The 20,251-nt window shown below is 35.0% G+C and overlaps 1 protein-coding gene across 1 annotated transcript in view; it reads left to right on the top strand.

Annotated features, from left to right (window-relative positions):
• The window catches only part of ANKRD31 (ankyrin repeat domain 31), a 131,729-nt gene that overhangs the window by 8,543 nt on the left and 102,935 nt on the right, over positions 1–20,251 (top strand). Inside the window, exons 2-7 of the mRNA XM_059062738.2 lie at positions 635–708; positions 4,609–4,715; positions 12,109–12,149; positions 15,543–15,619; positions 17,327–17,370; positions 17,771–18,391. Of these exons, the coding sequence (XP_058918721.1) occupies positions 635–708; positions 4,609–4,715; positions 12,109–12,149; positions 15,543–15,619; positions 17,327–17,370; positions 17,771–18,391 (964 nt within the window). The remainder of the gene's footprint in view (positions 1–634; positions 709–4,608; positions 4,716–12,108; positions 12,150–15,542; positions 15,620–17,326; positions 17,371–17,770; positions 18,392–20,251) is intronic.

The raw sequence follows: 20,251 nt of genomic DNA, 5'->3' as shown, positions 1-20,251 counted from the left end.
TGAGAAGGACTGTCTTCTCTCTTTACCTTGGTGCTGCCAAGAGCATAGTAAGAAGTGAATCCAAAATAAAGTTCTGTAATTGTATGTTCTGAAAATATACACTCAGACTTAACCCTGGGATTTTAATCTTATATTCTCTGTGGTATAGAGAAAGGTGAAGGAAAAAACCCAACAGCACTGGTCCTTCAAATCTCATTTCACTTATGTTCAAAAACTATATTGATATTTGTCCCTTACTCCAAAATATCCAAAAATAACAGAATATTTGTAAAAATGAACATGACCACATGAATAAGTCTTTATTTTTCATCTTGGATAAGTTTTAAATTAAAGGCTACATTTCTGAAAAAAAATACTTTGAAATAGAATATAATAGTGGTGTAACTAAGAATTTTAACAAATTATAATTTTTATGAGTAGTTTACATTGAACCATGTTAAAAGTTTATCCACTTAATCATTTTGCAGTATATGCAATATATCATCATATTGTACACCTTAAACTTGCACAATGTTGTATGTCAATTATATCTCGATAAAGCTGGAAAAAAATTTCCAAAAGATGACAGTTGATTTGTTAGTCTTTGTTTAGGAAACATCATAACATCTGTACCTTCTTTTCTTATGTTTGAAAGGTTGATCTTTAATCAAGACACATCTCGTAGATCTGAGTTCAGTCTCCATCCTGGTATAAGTAGAACATGCAAAGGTGAGAAATAATTCTTTTCTCTAAGTAGTTCCTTTAATTTTCCAAGTATGATTATTCCATTAACTTCTCCTTTATATTTAGTCTTATTCTTTAACTTTACACGGAGTTAGTTTCTTACAGGCATCTGTAATAGACCTTAAAATCTGTTATTTTATAAGGATAGCAATGGGGATTGTAACTTCTGGAAGATGTTTACGACTCTTAGAGAGGACTACTGAGTTTTGGAAGTGGCACTCGAATAGCAATTCTGCCCCCCAAAATCTCCTGCTTAACCCTGAACTTTCCTATTTGCAAAAGTAAATAATACTTTTTAATAATCAGTCTGATTCTTTCTGACTAAAATTAAGGTACAAATATCCTTGGTATATATTTTTTTAAAAAGAGCCTTTCACTTACAAATTCTCCAAACCTCCTAAGTCCACTTCTAGATCAATTTAAGCACTTCTGGAAAAATCTGTCACTAATTGTTATAGTTCAAAAAGATCAATTCTGCAGTAGCTGTTCAAATTGTAGGTTATTTCCTTTTATGATTTCTTCCTGTGAGCCACTTTTTATTGGAGGATGTCTGGAAATAGGTGTAGAATGGAAGGAAAATCTTCTAAACATCATGAACATATTCTTGTGTGTATACACTTGTCCCTTGGTATCGATGGAGGATTGATTCCAGGAACCCCTGTATACACCCAGATCCTCAGATTCTCAAGTCCCATAGTTGGCCCTCCCTATCTGTGGATTGCACATCCACAAATTCCACCAGCCGCAGATTGTAAACATAGTACGCGATATGGTCTGCGGTTGGTGGAATCTGTGGACGCCATACCCATGGATATGGAGGACCAGATGTATGTCTATTAAAAAAAAATCCTCGTTTAGGGCTTCCCTGGTGGCACAGTGGTTGAGAGTCCGCCTGCCGACGCAGGGGACATGGGTTCGTGCCCCGGTCCGGGAAGATCCCACATGCCGCGGAGCGGCTAGGCCCGTGAGCCATGGCCGCTGAGCCTGCACGTCCGGAGCCTGTGCCCTGCAACGGGAGAGGCCACAACAGAGAGGCCCGTGTACCGCAAAAAAAAAAAAAAAAAAAAAAAAAAAATCCTCGTTTAAGTGGACCTGCGTAGTTCAAGCCCACTATAGTTCACAAAGTCTTCACAGTACTTCCTCTCACCTGATACCCCGGTGGCAAATTACAGTTTCATCTTGGAGTAGTTTTTCCTACATGTAATTGGAAGGGATAGTGTGTAATATTGGTCTCCAGAATGTGTTCTTATGATATATAAAATGACACTAGGAAGAAGTTAGAGATCTTGTTTCACTATTCCAACCAAGTTTTTTCCCTTCCCTTCCCCAAATGGATAGACCTTAATTATTTTTGCTAATTTTTAAAAGTATATTTTTAAAATGTAAAATTATATAGTGTAGAAAGTGAAAGATCCCATCCCCTTCTCTTCCCTGTCATTCCACTCCCAACAATTGGCAGTGTTTAGTATTTGTGTTTCTTTCTAGACTTTTGCATACCAATATATATATCTTTTTTCATAATTAGTATTACAATACATGTATTATTTCTTTGTTATATTGATCTACCTCAGCCTGTTAAATTGCTACTTTTATTCCATTGTATGAATGTACCCGTATATAATGATTTGATTATGTTTGATGTTTCTCAGTATTATATCTTTGCCTACTTTTCTGATTATTTCCTTAGAGTAACTAACTAAAGTTATATTTGCTTTAAAGGATGAGCACATGTCAGACCTTGACATACATTGCCTCCTGAAATAGATGACTTTTTCTCTCTAGATCCAACACAGGACATATGCAGTCTTTGCCAAACTGGTGAATAAAACATATCTGATTATTTTAATTTGCATTTTTGAAGAATACCAAGGCTAGGCATGTTTTAATATTGACCATTTATAGTTTTTGTGTGTGTGTGAATTGCCTTAATGTCTCTTAATTATTCTCATTTTATTGTTAATTTATAAGAGCATTTTATATATTAAGGATAGCAAAGCTTTGTCATATGTACGTTGTAAATAGTTTTACCCAGTTTCCTAGTTATCATTTAATGTTATATGATATATTTTGTAGTACAGAAATTAAAAATTTTTATATAGTAAAATCTGTCAGTCTTTTCTTTCAAGGTTTCTTTTTTCAAACTTAGAAATATTTTACCTATCTCAAGACCATAAAAATATTTTCTTTATCTTTTTTTCCATTTATTAAATTTATTGTTTTTACTTTTATGTTTTTAATATTTTTAGAGTAATTTAGCATATGGAGGGTAGGTAGGGTAGGTCTCTAACTTCATTTTTTTCAAATGATTAACTAATTGCCCCAGTATTATTTATTGAATGTCACCTTGTTGCCACTGTTAAAAATACTATTATTGTTATATATTAAATTCCCAAATATATTATAGGTCTTTTTCCCACTTTTTTTTTTGTTTCACTGATTTATTTGATTATTTCTACTTCTGTGCCATCACTACATTATTTTCTCAGCCTTAGATTTTAGTACATTTCCGTATCTTGGAGGGAACATATTCTCCTACACAGAGTAGTTGGCTGCAGCATACATCCTAAGCTTCTTTGGTACAAACAGCAAGCTCTTTGGTACAGATAGTATGAGACTTCAGCCACTGTGAGCTTCCAGCTTACCCTCCTTCATATTTTGTCTGTGGGATTTGCTCTGAGCTAGGTGGTTTTCTGGGATTCTGATGGAAGAATTCCATATACTGGTTACCTCTGAGGGAGTCCCTCCTTTTCCAATTATGAGTGACAAGCTGCTAACCAGGGTTTGGTTTCCCTTTAATCCATTCCTATCTTCTATATTTTTTATTTTATATATTTTTTTATTTTATATTTCCTTTTTCCCATTGCTGCTTCAGATTTTTTTAAAAAACTAATTTCTTTGGATTCTTTGGGGGAACTGGGAAGGGAAGAAAAGTTAAATATGGGCTAAATTTGCCGTCTTGAAAATTCTGACTCTTCTTGAATAATATATTGGCATTATGAGTTTTAAAAAATGACTTAAAATGAAAAAATAAAGTGTTCTTTCTAGCAGGGTTTAAGTCTATACAACTTTCTTTATATATCCTTTGCATTCATTCATCCTGGATCAAAGAAATAATTAAGTATTTCATTCAGTGTTGTGTATACGTTTCTTTGTAAATTTAAAAACCTTGACACATAAAAGTGGCAGTTAGGAAATTATCATTTACAAAATGATTTTTCAAATTTATTTATTTATTATTTTTTTCTGGCTGCATTGGGTCTTTGTTTCTGTGTGCAGACTTTCTCTAGTTGTGGCTAGCAGGGGCTACTCTTGTGGTGCGTGAGCTTCTCTTTGTCGTGGCTTCTCTTGTTGCAGAGCACGGGCTCTAGGCATGTGGGCTTCAGTAGTTGTGACACATGGGCTCAGTAGTTGTGGCTCGTGGGCTCTGGAGTGCAGGCTCAGTGGTTGTGGCGCAGGCTCAGTGGTTGTGGCACACTGGGCTTAGTTGATCTGCGGCCTGTGGGATCCTCCCAGACCAGGGCTCAAACCTGTGTCCCCTGCATTGGCAGGCGTATTCTTAACCACTGCACCACCAGGGAAGTCCTGTACAAGATGATTTTTTTTTTTCTTTTGTGGTATGTGGACCTCTCACTGCTGTGGCCTCTCCCATTGCAGAGCACAGGCTCCGGACACGCAGGCCCAGCGGCCATGGCTCACGGGCCCAGCCGCTCCGCGGCATGTGGGATCCTCCCGGACCGGGGCACAAACCCATGTCCCCTGCATCAGCAGGCGGGCCTACAAAATGATTTTTAATGACATTTTGCAGTGTCTATAAAATCCTTAGGTCATTGTTAAAGCAGAGCAATAAAACTATTGCAAATGATTTATGATTATATTTCATTCTAGGCACACCTCCAGAGATTCAACTTGGATTCAAACTCAGAGAGGATCCACAAGAGCAAATGAATAAAAATCAGATGATGCCTATTCTTAGTGAGGATGCAGTCTTACAGGTATGTAGTATATTGATTAAATACATACTTATTAAAAATTGGTAATGCTGTTTGAAATGGGGGAAAATTACTAATGATTCATTCTATTTGTCTATTATTTTACTTCTTTCTTTTCTTACTCAGTGTTTTCCCTTTTCTTTGCCAGTTATTCTGTTTCTTCACTGCAACTTCAGTAAAAGCCAAATGTTTTAGGCCCTCTTTCCTTTATTTATTTCTTTTTCTGGTAGAGATGTGGAATTGAGAAGGTTAAAATAGGCTAAAATAGGATATAATAATTACGGTTTCATCTCCATTGTGTGTCAGAGGTCACCTTAAATTTGTGAGGAAGATACTAGTCTGTGTAGTATAATTTGAGATATGGGCCACTGAAAGACCCTTCTATTGTCGTGTGTGTGTGTGCGTGTGTGTGGGCACACACTTAGATACATAAATTTTCACTTGTTTTTATTTAATGCAGTCACCATGGGGAAAGGCAAGGGATGATTCATTTAGCACCTTGGCATCAATAAGTTAGCTAACCAGAGATAACTACAGAGTCTTAAGGAATAGAACGGAAAATACATGTGTTTTAATAGCAGAAACTGACAGCAATTCCAAAAGAGTGACCATGCAGGTTTATTTAATATTGTACCTAGGAAGGTGTATCACTTGAATTATATCTAGTCAAAAGAGTAAAATTCAACACCAAATATTTTTTTAAAGCTGAGATGTCCATATTTAGCTTCTAGTAATTCGTTGAAAAGTCATTTTTGTAACTTCTGATTTAAGAAAAAGAATTTTTTTCCCTTTAGCTTCAGTAACTGTGAAATGGGAAATAAAAATTAACTTTTTTCAATTTATCTGAGAAACGTTAACCATGTGAATGTTGTACTAGGCTCTAGATTGTACCTCAGAATGGTGATTTTGAAAGCTTGATTACCAAACTTATTTGGATAGTGTTGACTTAAAAATTGCACAATGTGAGAGTTACGAGGTAAGTTTTATTTGGGGCAAAATGAGCACTGCAGCCCGGGAGACAGCGTTTCAGATAACTCTGAGAAACTGCTCTAAGGAGGCAAGGGGAGGAGCCAGGATAAATTAGGAGTTTTGCAGCAAAGGGCAGGTAATCGGAAAGGCAGAAGATTATTGTTAATGAAAGAAAACCAGATATCTCAAGTTAAGGAATTTAGAGCTTTTCTGTGTATGGGAAAATGCAAGAGTCTGGGCTCGTTGAAATCATTCCTTCGATGTGAACCTCAGCTCTCTGGGGCGGGTATCCTGTATTTTCACATCCTGAGTTTCCTCAGGGCTCCCTGCAGGGAGTGGCTGCAGTCTGATGGCTGCTAGATGGCAGGTAATTTTTTCAGCCCTGAGTTTCCTCAGGACTCACCGGCTCACGTTGGATGGTTGCAATCGTTGATGACTGTGACATCCTTTGTTTATGGATATGGCAGGAAATATTCCATTTATAAATATTCCATTCCATTTATAAATATTTCCATTTATCAGTAGCTTTTTAAAAATATAGACTCCCAGACCCGTATTTGAGTAGAACCTAGGACTGTCCATTTTTCAAAAGCCTCCCAAGTAATTGCTGATGATCAGCTGTTGGAACAATTGCCATAGAGGACTTGAAGAGTTAATGTATCTTTCAAAGATTTTTCATGAGATTGTAACTCAGCCATCTGCAGGTTATGGGCTTGTTGTAAAATTAAGATAAGAAGGATAAATGAAGTACTTGGTATTTGTCCCTCTTTTTTGCCTTCATGGGAATTCATTGGTAGTAAAATAGATACCTCCTTTAACTTTCCAATACCCACCCCCCCACACTGTTTTTGTTTACAGTAAGAGTTAGACCATGTTACCAAAGTGTTAAACATCGGTAGCAAATTTTAATTGATATTAGTTTTTAAATTGACAGATGCTGCTTTCACAGTTTTAAATTTTATTCTTTGAAAATAAACCTTTAGAAATTTAACTATATGAGGAAAATTGATTTTGTCAAATAAATAGAGAGACCAGAAAAGGTGCTTTCCCAGAGTTATTTAAAGAAAAAAATATATATTGTTTCAGAACCTCAACCTGATTTTAAGTAAATTCTACATAATTCAGTTACTAAACAGATTTCTAAATAAATTTTCCTTAAAACTCAGATATAATGTTGATATTCAACTTCAAAACAATTTTAGAAGTGATGAGATTGGGATTGACACATATACACTACTATGTGTAAAATAGATAACTAATGAGAACCTCCTGTTTAGCACAGGAGTGCTACTCAATGATCTGTGGTGACCTAAATGGGAAGGAAATCTAAAAAAGAGTGGATATATGTATATCTATAACTGATTCAGTTTACTGTACAGCAAAAACTAACACAACATTGTAAAGCAACTATACTGCAATAAAATTTTTTTTAAATGATGGAACATTACAAGTAAGGGCAAACTATGAAGAAATAGAGGATCTTTGGTTTGACATGCACTATGCTAATTTTTAAAAACATAAGGAGCAGTCTTTTAAAATATTTCATACTCATCATTTTTATTGGGTCTTGAAGTACCTTTTCTTGTTCTTTATAGGTGCTATGGCAAGCAGTTTTTAAACTTTACATAGAAATTTTAAAAATTTTGTTTGGAGAGTTTAGTAGTATGTATGGAGCGATAATTGGAGACATTACTATCAAAAATAGGAGGTATCATAGTTAATTTTATATGTCAACTTGTCTGGGCCATCAGGTGCCCATATAGTTGGTCAAACATTATTCTGGGAATTTCTTTGAGGATGTTTTGGATGACGTTAACGTTTAAATCAGTGGATTTGGGTAAAGCAGATTGCCCTCCATCATGTGGGTGGGCCTCATCCAACCAGTTGAAGGCCGATATAGAACAAAAAGACCAGCTTCCCTGAGCAAGAGAGAATTATCCAGCAGACGGCCTTTGGACTTTATCTATACCATCAGCTTTCTTGGGTCTGGAGCCTGATGGCCCACAGTGCAGATCTGGACTTTCCAGTTTCCATAGTTATATGATCCTGCTCCTTACAATAAATCTCTTTCTATGTATAAACATATCCTGTTAGTTCTGTTTCTCTGGAGAACCCTGACTAATACAGCAGGCATCATTGATCTTACTATAATCAGTTTTTGAATACTGGAAAATACTTGTTTGACAGGGAATAATGATTAATTCAATCTTATGATTATTACCATCGGGCTGCTTCTTCCATCTTCTACTCTCTGAAATGCTAAGAGGTATGAATCCAGGTTGAATTCACTTTCCCTCTCCATTAAGCAGCTTCCACCTTCCACCCTTATTCGTATGTAGTGGTGAAATCAGTTAAAATGAACATTTAAGAGAACCTTGAAAGGGAAACAAACAAGCACAGGCTTGTTCGACAACTGTGTAATGGAAAAAGGTTCATGATTGGCAAGACCAGAGCTCATGGAGAGATTATGTATATATATACTGCAGGGTCTTTTTTCTTTTTAAATTTATTTTATTGAAGAACTGTTGATTTACAATGTTGTTAATTTCTGCTGTACAGCAAAGTGATTCAATTATATATATACACACACACACACGCACATACATATTCTTTTTCATAATCTTTTCCATTATGGTTTATCACAGGATATTGAATATAGTTCCCTGTGCTATATAGTAGGACCTTGTTGTTTATCCATTCTATATGTAGTAATTTGCATTCTGCAGGGTCTTTTTAAACCCCAGTAGGCAGATAATATTCTCTCTTACTAGCTACCTCTCTGATTCATGAATAGCTGGACCACTCAAATTCAGGATGAGTTTTCTAAAAGTAGGGAACGCCTTGACTCTACTATGCTGATCATTAATGTCATTGATATCCTTTTCCTGACTCTAACCCATCCTAACCTGCTTTAAATTCTTAAGGTCCTAGAATTGCTGTCTCTGCCCAGAGTTGCAATTGCTTAGGAATATTTTGGGAAGGAATGGATGAAAACAGGTCTTTGGCACCTGACTCAGCCAGAGTAAAGATATTTCTCATTCAGTGGTTAAGTAACTTCGTGTTTAAGTTGTATTTAGATACTATTCAGTGGAGTTTAAAATGATCATTTTAGCATTTACTAACACTGAAGCAATGTAGAGATGGTACCATATGTCCAGATCAAACTGTCTAAAAGACAATCATATGGATATTTGGAAATAATAAAAAATATTTGTATAGATAACCAAATTTGGCTACCTCAGTCTGAGAGAAAGGTATTTTAAGCAAACATTATCAATAATTCTCATCAAGATCACTAAAACGCTGAATATCAGGAATGTGTATTCTGTTTTGTGAATGTGAGGATAGTTTGTGTGAGACATCTCATGCCTCATGGAGAGCCAAGGTTGGTCAGGCTGATCAGGTTGGCCAGGCTTCCATTTCTCTCCCAGTAATTCATGATTGAGTTGAAGAAAATGATCTCAGATAGTGGAGTATTGTTTTCTGGTTAAGGATATATAAACAGATTTGCTCCTTTTCCAGATCCTCTAAATTAATACAGTTAATTTAAACCTTCTTTCACCTCTCACACCCTATCCCGAACAGATTTTTTTATTTTTACTGTCTGCACTTCAGTGCCCTCGTAGGGGCAGGAGAAAAATATCACGTGTATCAGAAGCATAGATAGCAATTTGTACCCATTAAGAAAGAATTGATTGAAGTGTATCCTTATATTTTGTTAATCAACAAATGAACAGCTCCAACCCCCATTAAATTCCGAGGCATTACCTCTTGAGGGGTATTTCTGCCTATGGAAGAGGAAAAACAAATCAGCTGTCAGGAGCAAACTTTCTTCTTACTTGCTCTCTTATCTTTTGTATTTTCCTTACGTGGGTAGGGTCAAATGAAAAATTAGCCCTCAATGGGAAAATTCACGGGTCCTTTAGTAAGATGAATGAAATGAATGTTACAGATACTTGAATGAATTGCTTTGTGAAGACTCAGAAATACCAAGTAAGTACATAAGTGTACCCTGTTTAATTAATCCTTGGGAATATCTAGGTTTACTTCTTTCTTTTTTTTTTTAATAAACTTATTTATTTATTGTATTTATTGTATTCATTGCTGTGCGCAGGTTTTCTCTAGTTGCGGTGAGCGGGGGCTACTCTTTGTTGCAGTGCACGGGCTTCTCACTGCAGTGGCCTCTCTAGTTGCAGAGCACGGGCTCTAGGCACGCAGGCTTCAGTAGTTGTGGCGCATGGGTTTAGTTGCTTTGAGGCATATGGGGTCTTCCCGGATCAGGGCTCGAACCCGTGTCCCCTGCATTGGCAGGCAGACTCTTAACCACTGCGCCACCAGGGAAGCCCCTAGGTTTACTTCTTGCAATTCCTTCTTCACTCTGGACCTCTGAGCTTTTTGTAAAGTCTGCTTAGGAAGTATGTATATGTGGAACTAATGTGATAACCTTGAGCACTATAAGGATGCACTATCAATAAATAACAATGAACATTATTAATTGGAGAGGATTTAAGTTCTCAAATTACTTTGTGTTTTCTTGTTATTATGGCTGTTTCAGTGATCAGAAATGCTTGGAAGTTCAGGCTAATGGCTTTATATTTTCAGAAAGCTTTATTATTGATCATAAAAACAAACATAAAGGGTCCTCCAAAGAGAGATCTTTTTGTAAAGATCTTCTTTGATACTATTAAGGTATTTAAGGTAAGAATTCCTTTTAAAGCGATGAAAGCCAGTGTGCTGTGAAATCTTAAAATGAAAACATTTTATCAGAACATTTTAATCTTTTTTGAAAGGGACACAACAACTTCAGATTTTCTGGCATGACTTGAGAATTAGGCAGAATCCATTAAGCATTTAATGCTGTAACACAAAGGTTGTATGATTTTTGGCCCTCAGGAGAAATACTAGAATTCAGAACCTGACAAGAGTGGCTCATCAGAACCATTATGGATTAATGAACTAAGAAAAGGGAAATTAGGAATAAAAAGAGGGAACACTCCCTTTCTCTTTACCTAAGTTCCACAAATTCTTTTACAGAAAGAAATTAAAACAAAATACTAAACATAAGAGCCAAAATATAAAACTCTTAGAAGAAAACATAGGGGGAAAGTATCATGACATTCAATTTGGCAATGATTTCTTGGCTATGAAACCATAAGCAACAAAATAAAAAATAGATAAGCTAGACTTCATGAAAATTAAAAACCTGTGTATATCAAAGGACACTATCAACAGAGTGAAAAGATAACTCAAAGGAAGGGAGAAAATATTATTTGTAAATCATATATCTGATAAAGGATTGATACACAGATTATATGGAGACTCTTATAACTCAACAACAACAAACAATTGATTAAAAAATGGGCAAAGGACATAAATCGACATTTAGTAAAGAAGATGTAGGGAATTCCCTGGTGGTCCAGTGGTTAGGACTTGGCGCTTTCACTGCTGGGATCCAGGTTCGATGCTTGGTTAGGGAACTAAAATCCCACAAGCCACACAGCATGGCCAAAAAAAAAGAGACATACAAATGGCTAATAAGCACATGAAAAGATTCTCAGCATCTTTAACCATTATGGAAATGCACATCAGAACCATGATGAGATACCATTTCACACTCATCAGGATGGATATTACCAAAACAAAATAACAAGTATTGATGAGAATATGGAAAAATTGGAATTCTTGCTCATTGCTGGTAGGAAATGTAGAATGAAACGGTACAGCTGCTGTGGAAAATGGTATGGTGATTCCTCAAAAAATTAAACATATAATTACCATATGATCCAGAAATTCCACTTCTGGTCATATACCCAAAATAAGTGAAAGTAAGGACTCAAAAATATATTTGTACACCCACACTCATAGACGCATTACTCACAATAGCCAAAAGGTGGAAGCAACCCAGGTGTCCATTAATAGATGAGTAGATAAATCAAATGTGGTACACATACAATGGAATATTATTTAGCCTGAGAAAGGAAAGAAATGCTGATACATGCTATAACAAGGATGAACCTTGAAGACATCATTACTAAGTGAAATAAGCCAGTCACAAAAGGACAAATATTGTATGATTCCTTTTGTATGAGGCACTTAGAGTAGTCAAAACGGAGACAGAAAGGTTGTGAGAGGAGTAAATGGGGAGTTTGTGTTTAAATAGGTATGGACTTTCAGTTAGGGAAAATGAAAAAGTTCTGGAAATGGATGTTGGTGTTGATTGTACATCAATGGGAATGTACATAATGCCACAGAACTGTACATTTTTAAATGGTCAAAACGGTAAATTTTATGTTATATATATTTTACCGCAATAAAAAAAGATACTAAGAAAGAATAACATAAGAATTATCTTAAATGTTAAATTTTTAGCTTGTTGCATTAGCTTAGTATTCCTCAGTTGGAAAAAACTACTGTTTTTTCTTTCTAGCAACCTCAAGATGAAATGGAACAAAATGAAGCTCCGTTACAGTAAGTATAATGATTTTTGGCACTATTATATTATAGATATTTTTTGTCATTTTACACATATAAAATAAGTGTTCTTTTTCTTAAGAGTTTTGGAGTTATTGTATATTTTTGAATAATTGTGCCTTTAGCAACATAAATATGTTATTTTACAAACATTGTAGATAAGTTTCATTTCATGAGAAAGACTGAATCAGATTAAGTTGAGTCTCTAACATTACTTAAAAAGCAAATTTATAGCATAGCATGAGGGAAGAATTTTTAGAGCTTATTGAAATTAGACTTTCATAGAACTATTATACTTAAAGAGACCTTATCCTTTCAATTTTTTTAAAACAATGGTTCTCAAAGTAAAGCCTGTGGACCCCCTGGGAGTCCCTGAGGCTCTTCCCAGAGGATCTGTGAGGTCAAAACTATTTTCATAATAATGCGAACACATTATTTGCCTATTTCATGGTATTGACATTTGCATTTAACAGTGCTAAAGCAAATGGTGGATAAAAAGCTGGAGCCTTAGTAGGCATCAGGGCAGTGGCACCAGATAGGACTAGTAGTCACTGTATTTTTCACAGCCATGTACTAGCGGTTTAAAAAAAAAAAAAAAGACCAGTTTTACTTAGTGCATTTGATGAAGCAGAAAATTTATTAGTTTTATTAAATTTCTACCCTTGAATATATATCTTTTTACACTTCTGTGTAAAGTGTGATAGTTGTCTTAAGAAGAGCACTTGTGCACTTGTTTGAGTTATAAGATTTGTAAAACAAAAACTAGTTTCACCTTTTTTTTTAACTTGGAAAAATAACTGACAAACTGGTTATTCACAGTGGAGTATATGGCAGACATTTTCTTGAACTTTCTGGTAAGATCAGTGGAAATATTTACAAAGGTGACCTTTTTGAGATTTTTATGATGAAATAGATCAATATAAGGAAGACCTGCATAACTCAGCAAATCAGTATTTTTGAAAGACCAATGCATAATGTCACAGCATCACCCACAGAGTAAAAGATCCATTCAAAGTGCAGCATAGACCAATATAAAAAGTTCATTGATTTTGTTTCAATTTTCACATTTCCAGTAACCTTTAAGGAAATTACTGCTTTTAGAGTTTTGGTATGTTATCTAAAAGGAATATGAAGTATTATCCAAAAAGGCTGCTAAAGTACTCCTTCCTTTTCCAACTGCATATCTGTATGAGGCCAGATTTTTGTAATATATTTCAAATAAAAAAATATATCACAAAAGATTGAATGTGTTGTAGCAGTTCAGATGGCAGCTGTCTTGCATTAAGCCATACATTAAAGAGATTTTTTTAAATGTGAAACAGTGCCACTTTCTCACTAAATTTTTTTTCATTTTGGAAAATGCAAAAATGTTTCATAATATATTAATATATTGGATTATTACTGTTACTTAAAAATTAATGATTATTTAACATTTTTCTCCATTTTAATTTCTAATATGTAAATATAAATAAGTAGAAGCCACATGAACAAAAGCTCTTTGAGTTCCTCACTAAGTTTTAAGAGTGTAAAGGAGTCCAAAGACCAAAAGTTTGAGAATCACTATTTTAAAATAATCCTTTCACTGAATATATCAGCAGTATAAGTTCATCTACAGAAATGAAAAAAAGAGAAAAGACTAAGAAAGACTAATGCAGCATCCACGGTCTCAGAGCCTGGAGAGAACCACTGTTAACATTTTGGTACATTTTATTTTAAGCTTTCTATATATTTTTGTTTTGTTCATATTTTCTACAAAATTGGGATTATTCTGCAGATACTTTTGTTTCCTGTTTTTTTTTTTCTTTCTTTCTTTTTTTTTGTCACACCATGCAGCTTGTGGGATCTTGGTTCCCTGACCAGGGATCGAATCCATGCCCCCTGCAGTGGAAGCCCAGCCTCCTAACCACTGGACCGCCAGGGAATTCCCCCTGTTTTCAAATTTTAAGTCGTGTTTATCATAATTATTATTTCACATCATTAATATTTTTTAAAAACATGAATTTTAATGACCTCATAATATTTCATTGTATAACTTACTATACTGTAATTCATTTAATCATTTCTCTAATATTGGACATGTATGTTGTTTGCAGTCTTGCTTAATATAAATAATTTTTTTTTTAGTAACTTAGATGAAAGTTTGCTCTATTTTCAAAACTTCTGTGTTAAATTCTCTTTTATAATTAAGGAAAAAATTCTGCTGTTGATTCAAACTACGATTCTGTTTTGTTTTAAATCAGCTTGCACCCAAAGAATCATGTTTTGGGGAATAAAATGGCATTCTTTTCTATTTACCTCAAAGAAATTATTCTATTTGAGCAGTTTCATTTTCAAGATAGCTTATACTGATCACTTCTATTTCTTTAGGCAGGAGAGAATGTTCAATTTATTATTCTTGCTTAGGATTCAAGTAGCTATGCCTGGTTCATAAAAACTGTTCTTAAAACAACTGGAACAAGAAGCTTTTTTTTTTAAAGGAAGATAACTTGATTGCATTTGTATAGTAAATTAGATTGCGGAAAAAAATAGTTAACTGATTGCTTTTCTTCAATCAACTTTTTTTTAAACATCCTTATTGAAGTATAATTGCTTTACAGTGTTGTGTTAGTTTCTGCTGTATAACAAAGTGAATCATCTATACATATACATATATCCCCATATCCCCTCCCTATTGCGTCTCCCTCCCACCCTCCTTATCCCACCCCTCTAGGTGGTTGCAAAGCACCGAGCTGATCTCCCTGTGCCATGCAGCTGCTTCCCACTAGCTATCTATTTTACATTTGGTAGTGTATATATGCCAATGCTACTTTCTTACTTCGTCCCAGCTTACAGTCAACTTTTAATTATCCCAGGGTAGATGATCAAAATTGTAGATTAGGCATGACCTTTATTTTGCTCGCAACCTCTTCCCTTCAGTAGTTCCTACCTTTTTTTCCCCTGCTGTGAAATACAAGAAAGGTAAATAATGTCTGAGAATTTTCTCATGAGTGACTTTCACTTACATCTCAAGCTATAATGACAAACTTTCAGTGTATTTGAGGATTTAAGTAGTCAAGCTTCATAAATTAGGACCAATTTTTCTCTCACACTACACCTTTCTATTTGGTAGACAGTCATCTCCAAAATTACTTTCAGACCTAAATGTAGTTTAGCTTGTCTACACTCCTAAAGTTCATTCCTTAATTTTTTTGGCTCTCTCCATTTTTGCAGCCATTTGAAATTTAAATGTTAACAAATTGCTAGTAACTGGAGCAAAAAAAGATGATCCTATTTGAAATTCCTTTAAATTAATAAGAAGTTTAAATTGTATCTGAATGAGAAATAGTGGGTTTTTTTCCATTTGACAATTTATATGTATTTATTAATTAATTGATTTATTTTTTCTTTTAGGATTAGAAAAAGTTGTCCAGTGTTCACAGTGTCATTTCCCCAGGCTGAACTTTCACTGAACCACCAGAGTATTCAAGGTACAGTTTTATGAGTAGAGTCTTATAAAGTGAATTTGTCTTTGCCTAAAAATAGAAAGCTTAGTTAGATATGGATTTATTTACAACTAGGCTGATCTACTGTACATTGCTACCATACATTTTTCCATATGAAATCAGTGTTGCTGTTGACCTTGGAATTATGCTGCTTAAAGTTGCCCATATGCGAAGAGCTCAGGTGGAGTCAATACCTACTCCTCCACATCTACTTTTTTGACTTGTAATTTGGGGGCTCAAGTTTGAAAACATGTTTGTTTTCTCTATTCATAGCATTCTTAATATGTATGTCATGTCTTTCTTGACTGGCAGTTAGGCAGGCCATTTACTTGATTTCAGCTGTATTAGAGGGTAGCAGCTGTCTTTCACTTTGAAGTGCCACCTGTGTATGTTGTATGACAGTGTAGTAAATATTCTTTGTGGTCATTGAAACTTTGTATTATAAGAAAAGGCAGGGGCTTCCCTGGTGGCGCAGTGGTTGAGGGCCTGCCTGCCGATGCAGGGGACACGGGTTCGTGCCCCGGACCGGGAAGATCCCACATGCCGTGGAGCCTGTGCTCGACAACGGGAGAGGCCACAACAGTGAGAGGCCTGCATAACGCAAAAAAAAAAACACCTTATAAGAAAAGGCACAAGGACATGATACTTGAAGTTTAAAAGCTAAGTTTTAAAATCTCTGTCTTCTCCTGATCTGTTACTACTACAACAATAACAGTACTGCTTAACGCCATCACCAACTCTTGCATGCACTCCTAGTGCCTGGATTTTGGTCTGTAATATTATTTATTCATTATTTTAACAAATATTTATTGAGCCTGCTAAGTGCCAGGTGTATGGGTGCTATGGGTGTACAAATACCAAGCAAACCAGGGATCCTAAAAGGATAGCTGATCTGTCTTGGAGCTTGAAGATATTAGGATGGATCTGAAAATCTTACCATTGTTGGAAAACAAAAATGCTTTCAAGGATGTCAGGGGGCAGTGCTAAAAGGATAAAGAGCTAGGTCAGTTGTGCTCCCACTGGCCAACCTGTGACAAATTAGCTGGGGAAAAAAACTAACATGATTTTGGTTCATGGAAATAAGTTAAGTTTGTGAAAAAAAAACCATGAGTTCATAATGATACTCAAAAAATGTTAGTAGTGTTCAAAAGGTAGTCTCAATACAGGAAAAAAAAGCAACTTAAGTAGAATGTTGAAAAATTTTTAATGACTTTAAGAAACAGAGACTTGTTGATACATGTACCTTTAGGACATCTCCTGATTCCTTTTGGCCACTACATGAATGTTCCTTTTTATGCCTAACTCAACAGCATGAATTCATTTAAATTCTGTTACCTATAATGGAGATGGTAATGACACAGAGAAAGTAGATATGATTTTTCCATGTAGATTGCGAATACTTAGGATAACTCAGCCAAAGTAGAGAGGCTGGTTTTTAACTAAACTAATTCCAAACAGTTATAATATTACCTGGATTCATGTGAAATATTTTTTAAGGAATGGAAGAATTCCATAATTTTATTGCCAACATACTTTTGTATCAATAAATTGGTATAATATTTATTAAATATTTGATATATCACATGAATGAGGGAATCATTTCAAGTTATATGATTAAGAAATGCTGAGTGAGACAATATGTTTTAATGCTTTAATAAAACTGGAATGAAAACATATAATGTTATCTTCTAGGACCTGAGGCTGAAGATCCTAAAGTGTTAACATACCCAGAAAAGGTTGGTCTGTATAATAGAAATTAGCTATTCAAATCTTGGGTTTAGATTTTTTTTTAAACATTATATTGATTAAAGTATCAAGCTCATTTAAGTTTTCCCCTAGGCAGGAATATGACGAAACCATTTCAATAGATAGAATTATATAAAAACCCATTTCAGTGTTTTTGTTTTTTTTTTAAGGGGAATAATTTTCCAGTACTTTTCTCATAAACTCTTGTAAATCTGTCTTTGGAATAAAGCAGGCTTTCACTGTTCACAGGTTTTTTTGTGAGTTGCAAAAAAATTTTCCCTGCATTCCCACATTCAGTCTGGGCTGATGAACTAGAAAACTATAACATTTTCATTTTAAACACTTTTTTGTATATGTAATAATGATGTAAATTCTATTTGGAATATACAGGAACTAAGTAGAGACAGAGACTCTCCTGAAATAAGCCTTCTCTCAAGTACTACTATTAAAGAATTTGATACATTTGCTGTTAAGGAGAACTCGTTAATAGAGCCAGAGAAGGAGCCTAGCAAGGAAGTCATGTTGACCATGACTTCTGAAGAAACCAAAGATGAAGAAAGCTCTCTCGAAACTTTTGTGTCTGCCTTAGAAAAGTTACTGACATCACCAGAAATCACCCAGGAGGAAAGACCGATTAAAATAATGAGTGATTTTGAACGTAGAGAGTTGATGAGCCCATTGAGCAATTCTTCGAGTTCCATATCAATACCTTTGACATGTCACAGATATTTACTAGAAAACTCAAAGGATGATGCATTGCCAGCTGAGTCATTAGCAGCCTTAAACTCGTTGTCAGAAGCCAAGGTGGAACTCATCTGTCACAGAAAAGAGGGAGATATCAGTCTCAGTGCTGGAAATGAATGTTTAGGAGTGGAGCCCAATATGTCTCAGACTGATGAAGATTGTACACAAATAGCAGAGGTGAATTTTGAGACTCTTTGTTCTACTCAACCATTTGAACAGGATTCCAAGTTAGGTGAGCTACAGGACAAGCATCTTTCAGTGCAGCAAGTAAGTGCAAGTATGAGTCTATGATTTTGCCTTTTATAGTGACCTTTAAGAAGTCTTCATTGCCCATATACTTTATTTTAAATTCAAACCTTCTACCCAAATACCAACACTCAGAAGATACTTTTTGACTTTGAAGCATATAGTTACCTTTTTCAAGGTTCCCGGGATAGAGTTTTCAAGTGGTTAAAAGTTAAAATAGATAAGTTTCTCCTCTGAAAACCTGAGAAGATATATCATTATTACATTGCTTATATAGAAAAAGGAAAAAATTTGGTACCAGAATTTTCCCGATTAGCTCAGAAAATCACTATGTCTGCCTGGGTGCAGAGTAGAGATAAGATACCCCACATCAGTTTCTAGTTGGAAGTAAAATATATGCAATTGGACTGCCAGGAGAGGGAGAAAATTATGCCTGGCTTCAGTACAACTTTGCATACTGTGTCTGAGGATACTGTCAGGTGACACAGTTCTTGGGTTTAGAATTCCTGGACTGTTATGCTTGGAGACCCTGGAGTGGCCTATCACTTGCCAAGTTCCTTTTTCATATTGACAATTTTTTTCTTTTTAAAAATAATCTTTATTTTTTCCTGATTATAATAGTGACATATCCTCATTATTTTAAAAAAATCAAATATTACAGTAAGAGGAAGTCTCCCACAATTCCAATTTCCAGAGATAATCATTGTTAACAGTTTGCTGCATGTCTCCATTTTTTCTATGCATATTCTATGTAAGTTTATTTTATATAAATAGGATTATATTATACGTAATGCTTTGCAACTTGTTTTTAAAATTTAATAATACATCGTGGTTATCTTTCAGTGTCAGCAAATGTAGCACTACTTAAATCTTTCTACTTGTTGAATGGTATTCCATTCTATGAGTATGTTTGTGTGTGTGTGTGTGTGTGTGTGTGTGTGTGTGTGTGTGTGTGTGTGTAATAATATAATTTATTTAACCAGTTCACTAATGATGGTCATTTGGATTTTTTTTCTTTTCTATTCTCCTTCTGGCTATTACCAAAATGCTCCTGTGAACATTTCTTGGAAGATTTAAATAACATGATACTAAGCTCAGGTTATAACATACACACCTGGAATAATACTGCATGTAATTCTGGTAAAAAAATTTCAAAACAGACATGACGATATGTTTAAAAATCCAGTAAAAGAGAAACTAATCATGGGGATAGGGCATGAAGATTAAGTTAAACATTCCAGGATTCTAATCTAAAAAGAGGTAATATGAGTAAAGTGTAGGAAATTATGACTGGTATTGATAGAGTGAGCATGAACTTAGGAGGTCTTCAAAAAAAAGTCTACTTAGAAGTAGAAAAGAGATTGATTTAGAACAAATCAAATTAAATACTCTTTTACTTAGCTATAAAAAAATATGAAACTTGTGGGACTTCCCCGGTGGTCTAGTTGTTAAGACTCTGCGCTCCCAATGCAGGGGGGCCCGGGTTTGATCCCTGGTCAGGGAACTAGATCCCGCATGCCACAACTAAAGATCCCGTATGCTGCAACGAAGATCCCACATGTGGCAACAAAGACCCCGTGGGCTGCAGCTAAGACCTGGTGCAGTGAATTTAAATAAATAAATAAATATTTTTTAAAAAATATGAAACTTGTTACCTTGAGAAGCTTTGCAAGCTGGATATATAAATAAGCTCAAGAAAGGTTTATGTGATATGTATAAAAATATGTATCCCCATGAAAGTTAAATCTATAATGGATTATTAAGGGGAAGTTTAGAGCCATTCATGATATACTGCTAACCTTTTAAAATCAATATAATGGAAGTTATATAGTGTCTCGTCCCACAAATAGCACTTACTCTTGCTATCAAATAACAAAATAC

Source organism: Kogia breviceps, chromosome 4, assembly GCF_026419965.1.
Source record: "Kogia breviceps isolate mKogBre1 chromosome 4, mKogBre1 haplotype 1, whole genome shotgun sequence".
In the NCBI taxonomy this organism is placed as follows: Eukaryota; Metazoa; Chordata; class Mammalia; order Artiodactyla; family Physeteridae; genus Kogia; species Kogia breviceps.
Note: the sequence above shows the minus strand (reverse complement) of the source record. Positions and strands in the feature narration are given on the sequence as shown.